Genomic DNA, 21,145 nt, shown 5'->3' with positions numbered 1-21,145 from the left:
GGAGAAAGGCAAGAATCGTACAAGCTAACAGTCGGGCCCACAAACAGGAAAATAACGGCGCAGTACAACAGTGGTATGCAGAACAGCATCTCGAAACGCACAAGTTGTCGGTCCTTGTAACGGATGGGCTATTGCAGCAGAAGACCACACCGGGTTCCTCTCCTATCAGATAAAAAGAAGAAGAAGCGGCTCCAGTGGGCACGCGATCACCAACACTGGACAATTGAGGAGTGGGAAAACATTGCCTGGCGCAAGGAATCCCGATTCCTGTTGAGTCATGCTGATGGCAGAGTCAGTATTTGGCATAACAGTCCATGGCCCCATCCTGCCTGGTGTCAAAGGCACAGGCTGGTGGTGGTGTAATGGAGTGGGGAATGTTTTCCTGGCACGCGATAGGTCCCTTGATACCAATTAAGCAACAAATATTTCCGACACCTTGTAGAATCCATGCCCCCAAAAATTCAGGCTGTTCTGGAGGCAAAGGGGGATCCGACCTAGTACTAGATGGGTGTACCTGGCCGGTGAGTGTATATTGCTCTAGCTTCTTTATTTCGATGTTCCTTAGTTGTTCACAGTTGTTTTAAATGTTTAAATGTTGTTTAAAATGGAGGCCTAAGTAGTGAATGGTGTGAGAACAAAGGTCATTGAACAGCAGTCAGCTAAATACATTGCTATGTCCAGTCTACTACTGTTATGTAGATTTACTGCAGTGTTGCGTGATACAGGATACATCTGCCTGGTCTGGGGGGTGTGATGTGATTGGTTAGGACAGGAATCTCTGCATGGACCCAGAGCAGAGCAGACAGACAGCCTCAGTGACTTATCACTGGCTGGGATGTGCTAGAGTGATGAAATACCAACATATAACTATCACACTGTCACAGGAGAAATTAAGCCCATAAAAACCTTTTACAGTTTTCATGGGAACTCTCTCCCCTCACCGGCAAGGATTTAATCAAATCTAGCAAATTAATCCTGGTGGAGTAGATAAATAAAAAAGAGAGAGAGAGGGAGGGAAGTTAAGTTTATAAGATCAGGCCTTTTGATTGGAGTTGAAATGTAACTATTGTCCCCTTTTCAAAGCCCTGGTCATCTGACGGTCAAAAACTTGCAGATCTAAAAGTATTAGCAAGGTAACCTTGTCAATCCAGGGCTAATCTAATTGTAAAACCAGTGTTTCCAGTATATGCTGCTACATCTTGGCTGCCACTGCATACCTCTATACATCTACATAGATGCATGCCCCAGGAAGACACCATCAGCCCCCTGCAGCAAGACCCCAGTCAGCCCCTCCCCTCCTAGGGGAGGAAACACTGAGTACGGTTACATGCACACAATAATGTGATTATTGTGGATAGTCAGATGAATATAATAGTTTGATCAAAACGTTTACATGCTTTGCAAGAAGAACGGTTTCCCTAATAATTCTGTCTACATGGGACACATCTAAAACCAGGCTACCCGAACGCAGAAAAGCGCCCTCAAAATGAAAGTTCTACCAAAGTGACCAAGTTGGGACATATTAAGTTTGTATGTGAAAACTACTTCTAAGACACATACATTCAGTTGTTCCCAACTCACTTTATTTGAGATAAAGAGGGAGGCTCGCACGACTGGTGCTAGCACATGCGTAGATCAAACAAATCGTCGGAATGCCGCTTAATAAGGTGTTTACATGTCCTAATAATCCGAATGATTGCTCAGAAAACCAGGTGTCCCAATCTACCGCATCGACCTATGTAGGTAGGCCTTCCGCATCTGCAGTGGTGTTTGTCAGACCATGAGACATCCCCAAAATGCTTATTCTCACTAAAACGTCTGTAGCATCTGAATGGTTTGGCCTACAACTATTCTGACCTCTGTGGTGTTCTCCGTTTTCCTCTACCACCCCCTTATGCCACTGGACTCCTCTGAAGTCCCTAACGCTGATGTACCAACTTCTGTCTGTAGCGTCCAAACCGTTTGAGCTACAAGCTAATATGACCCCACTATGGAAAGGGAAGACTCTCACGAACACGATGTTCTCCGTTTTGTTCAACAATCCCCACAAATGTCACAAGACTCATCTGAAGGTAATCTATACAAATAAACGGAAGTATAAGAGGTCGTTTTCTGCCAACAAAAATAAGGGGTTAAATAGTGTTAAATATATCTCCTAGATGTAGGACAGACACTTCAAAACCTTATTCCTTATGATACATTCTTTGACTGTCTTTTTTGCCATTTACGAATGTGTTATTCAAAGCATTTCTATGGGCTACAGTAGTAAAGGCCAAATTCAATATTTTATCAAATCACTTAAAAAATATATATATATACCTAAAGCGGTCCTAAAATTTAAAATCAAATAGCAAATGACCATCTTAAAATAATTCCATAAGTTAGCTTAGTACACCCCCCGCACACCCACCCCCGCCGTGACTATTGCATAATCTGTTTAATATCGAATTATTAGTGTGCATGTAAATGTACTCACGGATAAAGCGTAGCCGGACAGTGGATAAAGGTGCCTCTATGGATAGTCAATACCAGCAGTGGTCGACGACATGCAGATGTCGGATCCTAATTTGATCACTCTTTCGTTGCAAAGGCTTATTCTGCTACATCAAAATGAGCAGTTCTCTTTCTCTCCATGCGGGGGCAGTCGAGTCATTGGTATCAGGGCTTGCTATCAAAATCATAATCTCTCTCGCTCACTCAAACGCTAAGCCTAGGTCCTATTTCTGCAATATTCAAATGTACAAAAATGTATCTGAAATGCAGCTATACTCTACCCATGTTTCCATCCACAGTTCTTATGCGAGTAAAATCCTATCGTATAAAAGAATCACAACAGCTGTGATGGAAACAGGAAGTTTCGGTATAATGTAATGTTGAGGAATAATTTGTTCGTTCAACATGGTGGGATCTTTTTGTCTGTAAAATGAATTATGCAAGAAATGGAAGTGGCAATGCCTTTATGCGCATATATTGATATAATAACCGAAGTATCGAAGTAAACTTGGAGTCACACGATTATATGGTGTGTGGTCCACCCACTACGACTCGGGAAACCAAGCAGTTTATTAGGCTACAGATGAAAGAAGTTATTATGAACTTCACAGGGTGGTGAAAGTGCACAGTGATGAACTTGATGCTCTTTTCTAATAAATACAGAGGGTCTTATTCTGGTGACATGATGATCGATGCTTGACTGGCGTTTGACAAATACAAATATTCTGTCTCTTATCCATAATAATCTCATCATGTAGACTAGCCTACCTGCACTGTATCTGTGAGCTGTTGGCTAGAGCACACGTGCCAAGACCAGAGTAGGAACATTTGCAATTTAACAGTAGAGTTGAAATGTGATGGAAACACTGAACTTTCCATTTTTATTCGGTACATGAAAACTTAAAGCAAAAAAGTACATTTTGTGTGCACTACGTCAACACACACTGATTTTTATCCACAACAAGTCTGTTTGGTGGAAACACCACTGGTGGGAAAATGCACATAGTTTCATATGCAGATTTAGATCATTTGCATAAAAATCTGTCGCCAATTGGATGGAAACCTAGCTACTGATACACATTGGAATGTCTGACAAATAGATAAATGGCCTGTAGTCTGTTAAAATGGACTAAATTGTTCAATGACAATACCAACCAGCAGCCTAAGATATCTTGAAAGGCATATTTTAGGGAGCGGTAATGAGGTGACCAATAATGGTTACAATTGAGATCAGCTGTGCCATCGATGGTTGCAATAGGCCCCTTGTTATTTGCTTATATTCCAATACTATAGGCTATTCGTTAGCCTATCCGTTGTCAAAAAGGTGTGAAAACTGAATGACATCGATGGGGCTTTAGTGGAGCGGGTCGAGAGCTTCAAGTTCCTCTGTGTCCACATCACTAAGGACCTGTCATGGTCCAAACACACAAACACAGTCGTGAAGAGGGCATGACAATGCCTCTTCCCGCTCATGAGGTTGACAAGATTTAGCACGGGCCCTCAGATCCTCAAAAAGTTATACTGCTGCACAATTGAGAACATCTTGACTGGCTGCATCGCCACTTGGTATAGGAATTGCTTGACATACAACCATAAGGCGATAAGGTAGTGCGTACGGCCCAGTACATCACTGGGGCTGAGCTCCCTGTCATACAGGACCTCTATACCAGGCGGTGTCAGATGAAGGCCCTAAAAATGGTCAAGACTCCAGCCACCCAAGTCATAGACTGTTCTCTCTGCTACCGCACAGCAAGTGGAACCGGAGCGCCAAGTCGGGGACCAAAAGGCTCCTGAACAACTTCCACCACCAAGCTGAACAGTTAATCAAATGGCTACCCTGACTATTAACCCCCTTTTTATTGGCACTGACTCTCTTGCACCGGCACTATGCACACTCACTGAACTCTACCTACACACTCAGTGAACTCTACCTACACACTCACTGAACTCTACCTACACACTCACTGAACTCTACCTACACACTCACTGAACTCTACCTACACACTCACTGAACTCTACCTACACACTCACTGAACTCTACCTACACACTCACTGAACTCTACCTACACACTCACTGAACTCTACCTACACACTCACTGAACTCTACCTACACACCCACTGAACTCTAGCTACACACTCACTGAACTCTACCTACACACTCACTGAACTCTAGCTACACACTCACTGAACTCTAGCTACACACTCACTGAACTCTACCTACACACTCACTGAACTCTAGCTACACACTCACTGAACTCTAGCTACACACTCACTGAACTCTAGCTACACACTCACTGAACTCTAGCTACACACTCACTGAACTCTAGCTACACACTCACTGAACTCTAGCTACACACTCACTGAACTCTAGCTACACACTCACTGAACTCTAGCTACACACTCACTGAACTCTAGCTACACACTCACTGAACTCTAGCTACACACTCACTGAACTCTAGCTACACACTCACTGAACTCTAGCTACACACCCACTGAACTCTAGCTACACACTCACTGTACTCTAGCTACACACTCACTGAACTCTAGCTACACACTCACTGAACTCTAGCTACACACTCACTGAACTCTAGCTACACACTCACTGAACTCTAGCTACACACCCACTGAACTCTAGCTACACACTCACTGAACTCTACCTATACACACTCACTGAACTCTAGCTACACACCCACTGAACTCTAGCTACACACCCACTGAACTCTAGCTACACACCCACTGAACTCTAGCTACACACTCACTGAACTCTAGCTACACACTCACTGAACTCTAGCTACACACTCACTGAACTCTACCTATACACACTCACTGAACTCTAGCTACACACCCACTGAACTCTAGCTACACACCCACTGAACTCTAGCTACACACCCACTGAACTCTAGCTACACACCCACTGAACTCTAGCTACACACCCACTGAACTCTACCTATACACCCACTGAACTCTACCTATACACCCACTGAACTCTAGCTACACACCCACTGAACTCTACCTACACACTCACTGAACTCTACCTACACACCCACTGAACTCTACCTATACACCCACTGAACTCTACCTATACACTCACTGAACTCTAGCTACACACCCACTGAACTCTAGCTACACACCCACTGAACTCTAGCTACACACTCACTGAACTCTAGCTACACACTCACTGAACTCTAGCTACACACTCACTGAACTCTACCTACACACTCACTGAACTCTAGCTACACACTCACTGAACTCTACCTACACACTCCAACACACACTACATACGCTCACACACACACACACACACACACACACACACACACACACACACACACACACACACACACACACACACACACACACACACACACACACACACACACACACACACACACACACACACACACACACACACACACACACACACACACACACACTTTCGCACACTTTCACAATTTTCACATATGCTGCTGCTGCTACTCTGTTTATTATCTACCCTGATTGCCTAGTCACTTTTACCCCTATGTACATATTACCTCAACTACCTCAACTACCTAGTACCCCTGCACATTGACTCGGTACCGGTAGTCCTTGTATATAGTCTTGTTATTTTATTGTGTTACTATTCATTAACAAAATGGCACATTTTTCTTACTTTTAAATTCATTGTTGCGAAAGGGCTCATAAGTAAGCATTTCACTGTAAAGTCTACACCTGTTGAATTTGGCGTGTGTGACAAATAACCTTTGATTTGATTTGACTATCCCCACTCCCCAGCTCCAACCCTGTCTCTTTCATATTGTCACAATGATTTGGTCATTATTATCGTTCAAGAATCGGATACGTTGCCACATCCATGTGTTAATGTTAAAATCCACCCACTGCTAAATGGCATTTTATTAGACCTAGCTTGTATCGTCATCCTTCTGTATTATCATTATACCTGCCTATTATTATTCTTTCTTACAGTTATGTTTTAAGGAGTGGGGCAGTCCCACTTCTTTTGTCATTTCTGTTGCTTTTGAGAGATAACAGTGTTGAAAAATGGGGAAGAATGAGTCAAAGGGCAATGGGCCGGATTCAAACCGATGCCAACAGGCAGTAATACTGTATGTATGCCGGGGTAAGCAGGTGTAACCGCTGGACCAGACAGGCACTGAGGCAACCACTCATTTATTCTGCCTTTTGCTTGCCTTGAACATGTAATAAAACAATGGTCACACTTTATTTGGATAGTCCAAATAAGGGTTAGGGTAAGGTTAGAGAGTTAGGGTTAGGTTTAGAATAAGGTTTAGGGTACGGTTAGAGTAAGAGTTAGGGTAAGGTTAGAGAGTTAGGGTTAGGTTTAGAATAAGGTTTAGGGTACGGTTAGAGTAAGAGTTAGGGTAAACTACCTTAGAGAGTTAGGGTTAGGTTTAGAATAAGGTTTAGGGTTTAGAGTAAGAGTTAGGGTAAGGTTAGAGAGTTAGGGTTAGGTTTAGAATAAGGTTTAGGGTACGGTTAGAGTAAGAGTTAGGGTAAGGTTAGAGAGTTACAAATAACCTTTGATTTGATTTGACTATCCCCACTCCCCAGTTAGGTTAGGTTTAGAATAAGGTTTAGGGTATTAGAGTAAGAGTTAGGTAAGGTTAGAGAGTTAGGGTTAGGTTTAGAATAAGGTTTAGGTTATGTTAGAGTAAGAGTTAGGGCAGTCCCACTTAGAGAGTTAGGGTTAGGTTTAGAATAAGGTTTAGAAAAATGTTAGAGTAAGAGTTAGGGTAAGGTTAGAGAGTTAGGGTTAACTGGTTTAGAATAAGGTTTAGGGTATGCGGTTAGAGTAAGAGTTAGGGAAGGTTAGAACCAGTTAGGGTTAGGTTTAGAATATGGGTTAAAACAATGGTTAGAGGGTTAGGTTTAGGATAAGTGTTAGGGTTAATTTTAGAATAAGGGTTAGGGTAAGGTTAGAAAGTTAGGGTTAGGTTTAGAATAAGGTTTAGGGTAAGGTTAGAGAGTTAGGGTTAGGTTTAGAATAAGGTTTAGGGTACGGTTAGAGTAAGAGTTAGGGTAAGGTTAGAGAGTTAGGGTTAGGTTTAGAATAAGGTTTAGGGTACGGTTAGAGTAAGGGTTAGGGTAAGGTTAGAGAGTTAGGGTTAGGTTTAGAATAAGGGTTAGGGTAAGGTTAGAGTAAGGGTTAGGGTAAGGTTAGAGAGTTAGGGTTAGGTTTAGAATAAGGGTTAGGGTAAGGTTAGAGGGTTAGGTTTAGGATAAGTGTTAGGGTTAATTTTAGAATAAGGGTTAGGGTAAGGTTGGAGATAGGGTTAGGGTTAGGTTTAGTAGATAGTTAGTTGAAATGTTACTAATAGTCTGTAGAGCAACTATAGATTGACTATCCAAATAAAGTGTTACCTAATGAAGAATACATCTACCCCCTACAAATATGTACATGTTTGTTATCCACAGAAGAATGCACACGAGTCGCGCTGTAGCCTGCACATAGCCTAAATAGGCTACTTGAACTAATGCCCAGTGGACCTGCAGTCTAAAAATAGCCTGCATAGCCTATAAACACAACAAGACAGATGGACTAGATCAGAACGTTTTGTTTCAAATTGTAATAATCCATTATTTCTTCATAGTATAAGCGCAGCAACGGGCACATGGTAATACACGCAAATGTTCCAAAATGCAAGGGGTGGACAAAATAAACGGTCTAATGCGCACCACACATGCCAGCAGTTACAGATAGAAATTCATATCTGTATAGAATTCTCAAAGAGAGATCAAAAATATTTAAGTGTGAATGTCTGGCTGAGTTGACAGTCCCATTCATCTATTTCATTTGGCCTGGTACACCAATTATCCTATTAAATCACTGTCCTGCACAAATCAATGAACCATCGTCAATGAACCATCATCTCTCCCAGCTTCATGGTTTGAAAGAAGTGCATAATTCCAGTCCACATTATAGGCCTACAGTTTGCATAACCAAATCACAGATGCCATCTTATATTTAACCTCTCTGGGATATGTGGGACACTAGCGTGGCCAAAAGCCAGAGAAAATGCAGAGCGCCAAATTCAAATAAATTACTATAAAAATCTAACTTTCATTATTAAATCACACATGCAAGATGGCAAATTAAAGCTACACTTGTTGTGAATCCAGCCAACATGTCATTTCAAAAAGGCTTTTCGGCAAAAGCAAACAATGCTATTATCTGAGGATAGCACCTCCGTAAACAAAGAGAGAAACCATATTTCAACCCTGCAGGAGCGACACAAAATTCAGAAATAAAAATATAATTCATGCCTTACCTTTGACAAACTTCTTTTGTTGGCACTCCAATATGTCCCATAAACATCACAAATGGTCCTTTTGTTCGATTAATTCCGTCGATATATATCCTAAATGTCCATTTATATGGCGCGTTTGTTCCAGAAAAACATCGGTTCCAACTTGCGCAATGTGACTACAAAATGTCTCAAAAGTTACTTGTAAACTTTGCCAAAACATTTCAAACTACTTTGGTAATACAACTTTAGGTATTTTTTAACGTCAATAATCGATACAATTGAAGACGGGATGATCTGTGTTCAGTACAGGAAGAAAACAAACAACATATTTTCTGGTCACGCGCCTCTAACTAATAGTACACTTCAGATCAAGATGGCCGTACTTCTTCATTACACAAAGGAATAACCTCAACCAATTTCTAAAGACTGTTGACATCCAGTGGAAGTGATAGGAACAGCAAGAAGGTCCCTTAGAAATCTGGATTCCCAATGAAACCCATTGGAAAGAGAGCAACCTCAAAAAAACAAAAAAAATCTGAATGGTTTTTCCTCGGGGTTTCGCCTGCTACATAAGTTCTGTTATACTCAGACATTATTCAAACAGTTTTAGAAACTTCCGAGTGTTTTCTATCCAAATGGACTAGTAATATGCATATCTTACCTTCTGGAGATGAGTAGCAGGCAGTTGAATTTGGGCATGCATTTCATCCGGATGTGAAAATACTGCCCCCTGTCACCAAGAAGTTAAGAAACATGCCTCGCGGCCCTGCCCCTTTTTTTGCCATGCTGTAGGGACCACCATTGAACTAGTATACATTTTACAAATTGGCAGATGGGCCATGGGGTGAGGCCATTCCATTAGGTTGGGTCTGGGGCTGTTGGAACAGAATCTGTATGGTAGGTATGGTACTGCATTTTATAGCCTACAAACATCGCTTCCAGCTGCCCCCTGGCAGTGATGATAAATATTCAATATTCATTAAAATACTCCTGCTGCAGGATCATTAAGATCCGACATCTGTAGCCCATTCAGCTGTATTTGAGTCCAGTCGTTATAATATACGTTGGTGGAATGACTTATGACTGCCATCTAGACAGTTGTAAAGCTGACTCTATTGGACAACTAAGAGACATAATGGTGCTCCAGGATGACTTGTTCCTAATCCTCAGAAGAGAGAGCGTGGAAGCAGGGACCAAGGTTAATCAACCAAACATAAATTGACGCTGCTCGCCTTTGACCAGCATAACACCCAACCAGTGCTGTAATCACTTAGGTCCCATCTATATATATTCAGAAAGGTATCCTGATTACTTGTGGTCATAAAACAGGGCCTCTAGCGATTACAGTTTATGATGCTACATTTGAATCCTGTAATAGGGGGCAGTGCATTGCTGAGCTAGTGCACCGTAGTCCACCCTTAAAGGCCCAGTGCAATCAAAAATGTGATTTTCCAGGGTTTTATATATATTTCCAGACATGAGTTTGGAATAATACTGTGAAATAGTAAAATTATGATAATGCCCTTTTAGTGTAAGAGCTGTTTGAAATGACCGATAGGAAAGAGAGATCCAAACCTCTCTTCCACTAAATGGATACTTCAGGATTTTGACAGTGTCAGATGAACTTGTCAATAACTTTTTTATGTCTCTGTGTGCAGTTTGAAGGAAGTTTCTAACTAGTGATAGCACAATTGCTAACTAGCGTTAGCGCAATGACTGGAATTCTATGGTAACTGCTAGCACGTTAAGGGATTCCATAGATTTCCAGTCATTGCGCTAGTCAGCATTGGCTTGCAAAACTACCTCTAACTTCCTTCACACTGGATGCAGACATACAATTACTCTGGGGAAGTAGATAAAGGGCTTCATTGCCCTCTGTAGCTCACTTGGTAGAGCATGGCGCTTGTAACGCCAGGGTAGTGGGTTCGATCCCCGGGACCACCCATACGTAGAATGTATGCACACATGACTGTAAGTCGCTTTGGATAAAAGCGTCTGCTAAATGGCATATATTATTATATTATTATATTAAATTCCCAAAGTATCCCTTTAACATTATATGTCAAACAGGAAGCTAATCGTGGGTTTATCTCTCCTTCAGCTAGCTCGGTATCAGGATAATCTTTAGTCTCACCAGTAACAGCAAGCATACATCAACCGCAACAATACTTAAAATTCCTTGGCACAATAATTACAGTATTTGATGTAGTGTCAAAGACCCATAGCTGGTGACAAAACCATAAAATAAATGGGGGGAAATGAATGGGAGGAGGAGAAGAGTGGGCCTGTTGCTCTGTATTGCCAGGGAAAAGCTGCAGTTCTTCATGGTGATGGCTGGGAAGGAGGCCCAGGGGACTGCTAGGTGATTGTGTGGAAGGTGCCCTCCTGTCTCTACCTCTTGTTTCTCCTTTGCTCTCTTTCCTTGTCTTTTTTTTCTCTCTCCTTCATTTCATTTGCTCTGCTTGATGGTGCCTCTCTCTCTCTCTCTCTCTCTCCCCCCCCTCTCTCCCCCCTCTCTCTCTTCTTTCTCTATCCCCCCTCTCTCTGTCTCTCTCTCTCTCCCCCTCTCTCTCTCTCTCTCTCCCTCTCTCTCTCTCTCTCTCTCTCTCTCTCTCTCTCTCTCTCTCTCTCTCTCTCTCTCTCTCTCTCTGTCTCTCTCTCTCTCTCTCTCTATCTCTTTCTCTCCCTCTCCCTCTCACCCGTAGTGATTGTAATCTGAGGCTGTCAGGCTCCCAGTAATTGAAACTGAATAGATGAATCACTTAATTACCTAATAGCTGATTCTCCAAGAGCTGAATAATGAAGATAACAGAGAATGAAGTGGGCATGAAAAGCATAATTTCTCTAATTACACCGTTGTTGTTGTTGTTTGTGTTGATGGTAAAGGGGGGAATGTTGTTGTTGCCTAGTCATTCTCCCACATACTGTAGCCAACTAGACATACTGTAGCCTACTGTACAGTCCGCTTGCTTTACCACCATGCAGAGATACAACATGTTCTACACCAGTAGTTTTGGGGCGAAATTGGGTAGTGCATCACCAGTTGCTCTTGTCATGTTTGTCATTGTATACTTAGAGAGCTATTTATAACTTGTCAGAAATGTCCAGATCAACTAGCCCATGTTATTTAGTTTATTTAGCCCATATATATGGTTGTAATTATTGTGTCACTCAAATATCACATGAATAGACAGACATTAGACATGACAAAATGTATAGAATTGCAGGAAATAAGCTTTAAACCTGGGGGGGGGGGGGGGGGTAGGTAGGTTTAGAATGTTCCCCAATGCTAGAAGGGAGGCCCCGAGTCAAAAAGTTTGGGAACCCCTGATCTACACAACGAGGACATGATCAAGCTTGTACGATTAACAAGCTTCAGAGAAAAGGGAAAAGAATGACAGTGTCCTATAGCGAGGGGGAGAGAACATGTTGAGAGAGAGAGGAAGTGTTTCATCACGGAACTTTTATTCCCCTCTCAGCTCTTCTCTAATGATCTATGTTGATGTGGAGAGGGTGGAGCGGCTCCTGTCATGGCTTAGAGGTAGCATGTAGCCAGCTAGCACTCCGCTCAGCACAGGGATGGCAACATGTTTATTACTGAGGCTGGTAGGCTCACTGATGCCCAGCGGTGACAGGAGCCTTGGCTCAGTGCACGCTGACCTATAAAGGATATGAAAATGTTGCATTCCAGCCTCCATTTATTATTCATTAACCGGCTAACCTACCCCCTAGTCAGCAGAAGAGGACTCGAGTGGTGGCTTTCGCATTTAGCTCACATTTCTGTTATTCATGAAACAGAATATAAATGATATTATTTTCCCCTGCAATTCACTTCAAAGAGGTTTTTAACAAGTTTGTTTGGAAGTTGTTGTTACCCCCCTCATCTCCTACCTCTCCCTCCTCCCCTCTATCATTTTCTAACCAACTGGTCATTGGTTTTTCTTGCATCTCAGAAAGTCATTTGAAATGGCGACTCCATAAATGAACAGGGCGGGAGGTACGAGGTACGAGTTTTAATTAAGCAATCACTTGTTTTCATCCTGTTTCCCAGAGGACCTCTTAATGCTGAGCCACACTCAAATCAAACAGGAAACACAGCCGAACAACAGCAGAACCGTAAAGAACACACTGGATCTTGTCACTGGGGTAGGAGAGATTCAGGGGGAGGGGGGGTTGGATATATGGCTCACTACAGGAACACAGCCATGTGTCCACAGCCATGTGTCCACAGCCATGTGTCCACAGCCATGTGTCCTGGAGCAGACTGAGGCAGTCGGAGAAGGAGAGCTCTCAGGTTGGTTGTCGTTGGAAACACCCTAGTCTTTTTGTAAGGCGGGAGGGCAGCGGCTGGATTTACAGAGGAATTTATCCAGCCTAATGGAACAGTCAGAATGAATGAAAGAATGCTACGGGGAAGGAGACAGGGAGCGAGGGAAACCAAATCATAGAAGGGGCATTTATCTCGGGCCAATCTGGAGGTAGCCTGTTAGTGAACAACAGGTAAATACGACCTACTATGGTCCTGGTTCAGGACACACAGACTGGAAGGACATGAATGGAAAGCCTAGATACTATACTGTGTGTGGAAGGAGGGGAGGGGGGGGTTGAGGTGATTACATTGGATGCCAGTCTTGTTCTCTTCTCCTGGAGACTTCCTAGTGTAGCAGATCTGTGCTGCTTGGCCCACATTCATGTTCATGGAAAAGCAGCAGTTAGTTCCCCCTCTCCTTGGCCCCCTTCAGCCCAGTCTGATGACCGAGGACCATGCCAAATACTGGACTGGAAGCCCGCTCAAACATTCTCCCACATTTCCACCGTCCACGCATAGCTATGTGCCGTATGTATTTCTTATGAATGCATTTACCGTGTCACCATTAACTCAAACAGCACCGTAAAAGCTTCCCTTTGCATTTAATAAATGTATATCCTCTTCCTCTTCCTCAGCCCTCAATGGCAGTTTATCTCTTTACAAAACGGAAACCAAAGTGTCTTGCTCAACACACTGGACATTAACATAAGCTACCTAACTATCCAGAGCTATTATAGATCCAGAAGTAACAGCGGTTTGGCTGTGGGTTAGCAGGGATAGCCGTGACAGTGGGCCTGGGCTGCAGGATAATGATGGGTCAGCTGGAGAAAGCAGAGAGAGGAAGCCAGCCCAGCTGGGCCCGCAGGCAGGCAGGCGGAGGGGTGGAGGGTGCAGCGGCCTGCCTGTGTGTGCTTGTGTTGGCAGGCCTCCCACTCAGCACACATCCATCCATCCCCCTTTCTTTTTATCTTCCGTCTTCCTGTCTCTCTCAGCGTGTCTGTCAGGCTGTGAGAGACGTGTGTTTTCTGAGGGAGGATTTGGTACCTAAGTCCAGACCCAGACTCAGACCCCTACCGCACTACACCCCACCCCCAATCAGGGCCCTGCCTGCCTCCTCTCCCCCAGCTCTCTACCGCCCCCCACAGGTCTCCACACACCACACCCAGTCATGTATAATATCTAGATGTCCAGTGTTTTCCAACCCTGGTCTCCAGTGCCCCCAACAGTCCACATTTTTATTGTTACCCTAGACAAGCGCACCTGAATCCACTTGATTCCACATTATCTATCCACTCTGGACCAAGCATCAAGCCAGTAAACTGAAAACACAACCACTACACACCGCAAGTTCAATGTGGAAATCAATTAAACTGTTAGACACACATTGTCTCAGTTTTCAATCATCAAGCCCTCAATGAGCTGAATGAGGTGTGTTTGTCCAGGGCTATAATAAAAATGTGGACTGTTGAGGGTACTGGAGGACCAGGGTTGGGAAACACTAGAAAGCAAGTATGCATCTGCTAGTCCTGCAATTTTCTAGATGATTGATTTTTATATAGCAATTGAATATGTTGCTTTTGTATTCATTCTTCAAGCCCTTGTGTTAACAGACTGACATAAATGGAAGGTGAGCTAGAATTTGGATTCTAGGCCAGGGCTGAGGGCTGCTTGGTGATTGGCCATCTTCCTTCTATCCCTGGTATCAATCCGGCACAGTGGCAGAGACTCCATTGATGTGGAAATCCTCTTAGCTGGACAGAGCAGCAGAGAGAGAGGCAGCAGCTGGCAGAATGCTCCACGGTGTAGCAGACCACAACAGCCTCTGTCCACACACAGCACAGAATGACACAGTGATTTACTCAGAGCACGACACCAAGCCTCAGAGTCATCACTGCAGCATCTCCCTCTCACACTGAGCGCCTGTGTAATGCAAAGTGACAACGCATCGCCCCCCTTTTAAAGTATTTAGATAAGGAGTGGTGGTGAATTGGATACAGTAGGTCTGTGTATGTGTGGAGGGATATTTTCCTTGTTGTTTGATCCCTCTTTGTCTCAAGTGCTCACTGTGCAGATGGGAATAATGGAGCTGCAGACTCAAATAACCTCTGGGCTATAGTCAATATATGTAACATAACAAAACTTAGTGTGCAGAGAGAAATGCTTATCATGCAGTCGAAGTGAATTGCATGGGCATAACAAGGATCAACAGGAGTCATTCTCTCCTTTCTCTAAGAAGAACTTCTTGGTGGGGGTCATTTGAAATCAGTGTATCTATCATTTCCCATTTCTTATCCAGCTGTCCAACCATCTCTGTCATCTCCATCTGGTTTGTGTACCAACACCATTTTCCACCTGAGGCGCAGAACATGCTATTATTTACTATCATACAGGGACCCAGGGGTTCTTGTAATCCTCTAATAATGTGGAAGAGACAGAGATTGTTTTCTGACCCCTTGTCTAGCCCCGGGCACAGCCTTAGGACTAGCCCCTGTCAATGGTCCTCATCTCTTCCTGCTCCAACTCCAGTCTTTCTCCCCAGCCCCCACCCCAGCCTTCAAGCCCCAGCTCCAGCTCCAATTTTAGCCTCCAGCAGGGGACTCAGGGGAGGCCTGGGGCCATGTTTGCTGGTGATACATCAATAGGCATTATACTCTCTGTGGAATAAGCTCCAAAGGGAGGGCATAATCTTGGCAATGACTTTGAAGAGGAAAAAGGTTGTCATTGCTCCTCCGACCAGCCTGCTGTGAATGTTAACATGCTCTGAGCCCGGGCTGGGCTGGGCTCTGTCCATGATATGTGAGGTGCCAATGTCAGTCTACTGTAACCTCAAATGTCAAAAGCCTATAATGCCTATACCATTTGACATAATAATAGAGTTAGTAGCAGTTTATCAATTCTATATGCTGTATGTTAATAATCCATATTGTATCTGTACCAGGCATTGCCCTGTCTCTTGGTTTTTTTAGCATATTAATTCCTTCAGGTGATGACCTGATGATTACTGGGCCAAGTAAGACTATGACACTTGAACCTGAAGACAGAACCACATAGATGAACAAATACTGAGCTCCTGATCCACCTCATCGCAGGGGTTTCCTTTCCACTGTAAAACTGTGAGGGAACTGTGTGCGAATCATCACAAAAGTGAGCCCATCTATGGATTGGGGTTATTTACGCCACTATCTATGGGCTATGCAAATCAAAGAAAACCTATTCAAAGGTTATTTTTATGCTGCCATCCAATGTACCTTGTTTGGTTAATCCCCTTTCCTCGATACCTGTATTTACAAACAAGATCAAATATTTACCTCTTCTTTCACCTGAACTTGTATTTAGAATCAATCAATCAATCAAATTAATTTAAAAAGCCCTTTTTATCACAGCTTAATTTAAACCACTCCTTTTCTATTCCTCCAAATCTGGCAGCCAAGAAAAAGGTCTGTTAGAGAATCCTGAAACTGTATATAAGGACAAACGAGAGACCAACAGAATAGCAGGGCTGCTAGTCGGGCATCTCAATGGCCTAATACAAGGCTTTTAACTGAACAGGCAACTCTAATGGCCATGCCTCCACATCTACAGCTACAGAAGTCATATCATTTTGGGTCTGTTAAGTTGGCTGTTTAGTTTGTATCCTTCTGTTTACTTAGCCACTGCGTGCACCAGTACTGTGGAAAGTTCTGGTAGGGAAAAGTCAGAAAACAGTCACACACATGGTGGTAGCTAATCCCAATGGCACCATCAAGTTCTCACCACAACCCATAAATGCCTCCCTCTCCTGTCCTCCCTGTTTCCCACACACCCCAGCCCAGGCTGGCCCCGTCCCCATCCCAGTGCCCTCTGAGTGGTGCGACGGGTTGGGGCTGGTTTCTCTCATCTCCCAGGCCCATTATCCCACACGGATGCTGACGTAGAAGAGACACAGTTAGCCAGGCCTGTTAGATGAATGGCTGCTCCGCCACCACGCCACGCCAGGCCCCTCCATATGTTCCTCTCTCTCTCTATGGTGAGTGATCATTAGCCCTGCGGCGGGCTGTCCTCCCCAGCTCTGGCTCCGTCCATCAGCCTGTGGCCATCCCCTACTCTCTTCCTGTGTTCCCCCACTCCAGGGAGCCACAGCGCTCTGATATTAGGAGTTGAATTATACGTTTATGGAAAGCCGGGTGACAACGGTCAGAGGGACTCAAAGCCCAGTGTGTCTCAGAGGAAAGGAAGGTAGATAGATAGACACTCTGCTGTGTGTGGACATGCATGCTGGCTGCAGGGCAAAGCTTTTGTTTTCAGGAGGATCATATTTGTAACAGATAAAATGCTCAATGCACAGAGTCCTAAGTTATTGATTGGTTCTCTACATTCATCTCATTTTTTAGAAGTTGTTTGCTCCGCTTTCGATCGGCTCTGCCCGCTCTCTTTCTCTCTCTTTCTCCCTCTGTTGTTTCAGTCCCAGTGGAAAAGTTGTTGGTTTTGCTTATTTTCTTCCAAGACACAATCATGAAGGACAGTTTAAAAAATCGAATGATTCCATTTTGATGTAATTATAAAGCTGTGTGAATGTGCTCCATTTTAATGATCATATTTTTTACGTGTAATGTTTGCTGTTTGAGCTGCCTCAGCAGAGAGCAAATTTGAACTTTCAAATTACTTGCTTTCTACATAGTGTGGCTGTCTGATGAGGCACTCAAAGTGAACTCACCTCCCTCTCCTCTCCTTTCCATAAACCACAGGCATTATCCACCAGATGAAAGGAGACTATGAGACTGCACTTAAACTCCACAAAACCCACCTCTCCATCACCCAGGAGCTCAGTGACTATGCTGCCCAGGGCCGGGCCTATGGTAACATGGGTAATGCCTACAACGCGCTGGGGGCCTTTGACCAGGCCGTACGCTATCATCGCCAGGAGCTACAGATCTCCATGGAGGTCAATGACCGGGCCTCACAGGCCTCTACCCATGGTAACCTGGCCGTGGCCTACCAGGCCCTGGGGGCCCACGATCGTGCCCTGCAGCACTACCAGAACCACCTCAATATCGCCCGTGAGCTGCGAGACGTCCAGAGCGAGGCTCGCGCCCTCGGCAATCTGGGAAACTTCCACTGCTCCCGGGGAGAGTTCCCCCAAGCCGTGCCCTACTACGAGCAGTACCTCCGCTTGTCCCCTGACCTCCAGGACATGGAGAGTGAGGGGAAAGTCTGCCACAACTTGGGCTACGCCCACTACTGCCTGGGAAGCTATCAGGACGCTGTCAAGTACTATGAGCAGGACCTGGCTCTGGCTAAGGACCTGCATGACAAGCTGAGCCAGGCCAAGGCCTACTGTAACCTGGGACTGGCCTTCAAGGCTCTGGGTGACTTCACCAAGGCAGAGGAGTGTCAGAAGTACCTGCTCTCTCTAGCCCAGTCTCTTAATAATGCACAGGCCCGCTTCAGAGCCCTGGGCAACCTGGGGGACATCTTTGTCTGCAAGAAGGACGTGACTGGGGCTATCCAATTCTATGAGCAGCAGCTGGCCCTGGCTCACCAGGTGAGATTCTTTGGCTCCTGTTTTTAATCTGTCATAGTCACAGGAAAGGTCTCCACTTTGTCTGCATACAGTAAAAGAGATTAACGTTATATACTGTAAGTCCAGCACTCCATTGATTTTGCAAGGCAGGCTGTTTATGTAAGGCTGTTGATGTTGAATATTTGCTGATGCACTGAAATCCTATCTGTGCTTTGTTTCAGGTGAAGGAGCGCAGGATGGAGGCGTGTGCCTACGCGGCCCTGGGTGCCACCTACAGACTGGTGCAGAAGTACGACAAGGCTCTGGGCTACCACACCCAGGAGCTGGAGGTGTACCAGGAGCTGGGCGATGTGCCTGGGGAGTGTAAAGCCCACGGCCACCTGGCAGCCGTCTACATGGCTCTGGGGAAGTACGCCATGGCCTTCAAGAGCTACGAGGAGCAGCTAGAGCTGGGCCGCAGACTGAAGGACCCCGGGGTAGAGGCCCAGGTCTATGGCAACATGGGCATCACCAAGATGAATGTAGGGGTGATGGAGGAGGCTATAGGCTACCTGGAACAGCAGCTGGCCACCCTCCAGCAGCTGAGTGGCAACGAGGCCGTGCTGGACCGGGGTAGGGCCTATGGTAACCTCGGAGACTGTTACGAGGCCCTAGGGGACTTTGAAGAGGCCATTAAATACTATGACCAGTACCTATCTGTGGCCCAGAGCCTTAACCGGATGCAGGACCAGGAGAAGGCCTACCGAGGCCTGGGGAATGGACACAGGTCAGTGACATCTCTCAGTAGCCCTTCCTCTACACACACTAGACATCCTTAGAAACCTGTAACATGATTGGTTATAGCTCCCTATCAGGTCACTAAGTAGGTCAGTTATGTTTATTTAGATTATGTGCCCATGGGGGGCCTCGTTGATTTTGTTTTGTCACTCAGGTATCATATGAACACACATAAAAAATGGCAAAATGTGTAGAATTGCAGGAATATGCTTTAGAACTTTTCTTTCTGCCAACAAGAGGGGTGTGGACAGTTTGGGGTTGCATCCGTGGAGGTTTGTTACTACGCCAATAAAGAACATATCCATCCTGACCTTTGCCACCCAGGACATTTGTGTGACCGAACCTTCTCAAATAGTAGTTGAGCACCCCTGCCCTGTAGTGACTCCTGTTTTTTAGCTGAATGAGTTACTTAGATAGTGTTCTAGGTAAGCTGTGCCATTTGTCCAAATGACCTCTTCTTGAAGTAGTGATTGGACTAAAGTGTCACTAAAGGATTGGCTTGGGAATACATGGTGTCTCTGCAGCACAAAAACCCTGCTCTCGCTCTGGTGGGAAATCTGTGGTTGGATGAAAGCACTAAAACCATGAAATCTCTTACTGCCTGTTATGAACAGCTAATATATTAATCATAGAAGAAGAGTACTGCTGATGAAAGTATATATAGAACTTTAATTAGCATTTTTCTCATTTGAATAACATTTAAAAGCAAGGCGTCATATTTCAAATACACTCCTAAGCTACCGTTGCGAGCAGAAAGCCATTCTGCCTTTGAAAAGTTGCCGATATCAATTTCCTCTGGTTGTTGCAGTGACAGATCATTTGCTTTGACTGGGTATTACTAATAATCATAGTAATCCTGCTTTGCATAATCCTTTTTTCTTTTTGAGCCCGCTGCTGTTTTCCTGCTTGTGTCGGCGCTTGCATTTCCAGGACCACCCTAGTTTAGAGACACCTTGACGGTCGGTGTTGTGGATCGGGAGGCTCAGTGAGGCTGGTGCTGGCTGCTTCAGCACTGAGCCTACTGGCCCCCAGCTGATCGGTATGCAAAGAGGCTTTGGCTGACAGACGTCTGAAACCGGGGGAACTGCAGCTAATTCAAGACTACCTTTTACATTCTGTCTCTTTTCTTCTCTTTCTCTCTCCCCTGTGTGTGTCTGAGAGCTGATAACATCCTGTGAGAATACGGTGTGAAACCAAACACGGCAGCAGCAATGGAATCCTCATTTCAGAGATGATTTGTCCCCTTATTGTGCATCATCAACATGCCACCATAACAATCAGACAGAACCCTGCATTAAGAATGCATGAGCTGAGAGGTGAAGAATGTACATCAGACTCCTACCTTCCTCACTTCCTCTCTCTCTCTCTCTCTCTCTCTCTCTCTCTCTCTCTCTCTCTCTCTCTCTCTCTCTCTCTCTCTCTCTCTCTCTCTCTCTCTCTCTCTCTCTCTCTCTCTCTCTCCACATAGCCTTTAGTGAACCAGCTCTCTTTAAAAGAGAACATTAATTAAGCTAAAGCCTTTTATTCTTTTAGTGGTCCTTTTCAAGCGACATCCGGTAGTTGTTGCTCCGCCTGTGAATGTGAAAATGGTCTATTTGCAGGGTTTCTGTGCAGGGTGTTCAAGAGAACAAAACCTGGGTTTGAATGCAGGTCTTATTGATGTGTAGGCCTATTCACAGAGAGAGACAGAACCTGTATCGTCCATGTGACATCCCTCTAATCTAGGCCAAGTGGAGGGTGAATTATATTATCTAGCACCCCCAACCCATTGCATCATTAACCCATCAACCCTGCTTC

General features: G+C 44.6%; 1 protein-coding gene across 3 annotated transcripts in view; it reads left to right on the top strand.

The window, feature by feature from the left end:
* LOC124036315 (tetratricopeptide repeat protein 28-like) overlaps positions 1–21,145 on the top strand; it is a 373,393-nt gene that overhangs the window by 312,480 nt on the left and 39,768 nt on the right. For all 3 annotated transcript variants that reach the window (XM_046350742.1, XM_046350741.1, XM_046350743.1), the window contains 2 exons: positions 17,796–18,592; positions 18,793–19,337. In XM_046350742.1, the coding sequence (XP_046206698.1) occupies positions 17,796–18,592; positions 18,793–19,337 (1,342 nt within the window). The remainder of the gene's footprint in view (positions 1–17,795; positions 18,593–18,792; positions 19,338–21,145) is intronic.

The sequence above is a fragment of the Oncorhynchus gorbuscha genome, linkage group LG05 (assembly GCF_021184085.1).
Source record: "Oncorhynchus gorbuscha isolate QuinsamMale2020 ecotype Even-year linkage group LG05, OgorEven_v1.0, whole genome shotgun sequence".
Lineage (NCBI taxonomy): Eukaryota > Metazoa > Chordata > Actinopteri > Salmoniformes > Salmonidae > Oncorhynchus > Oncorhynchus gorbuscha.
This window is presented reverse-complemented; position numbering and strand designations above follow the sequence as displayed.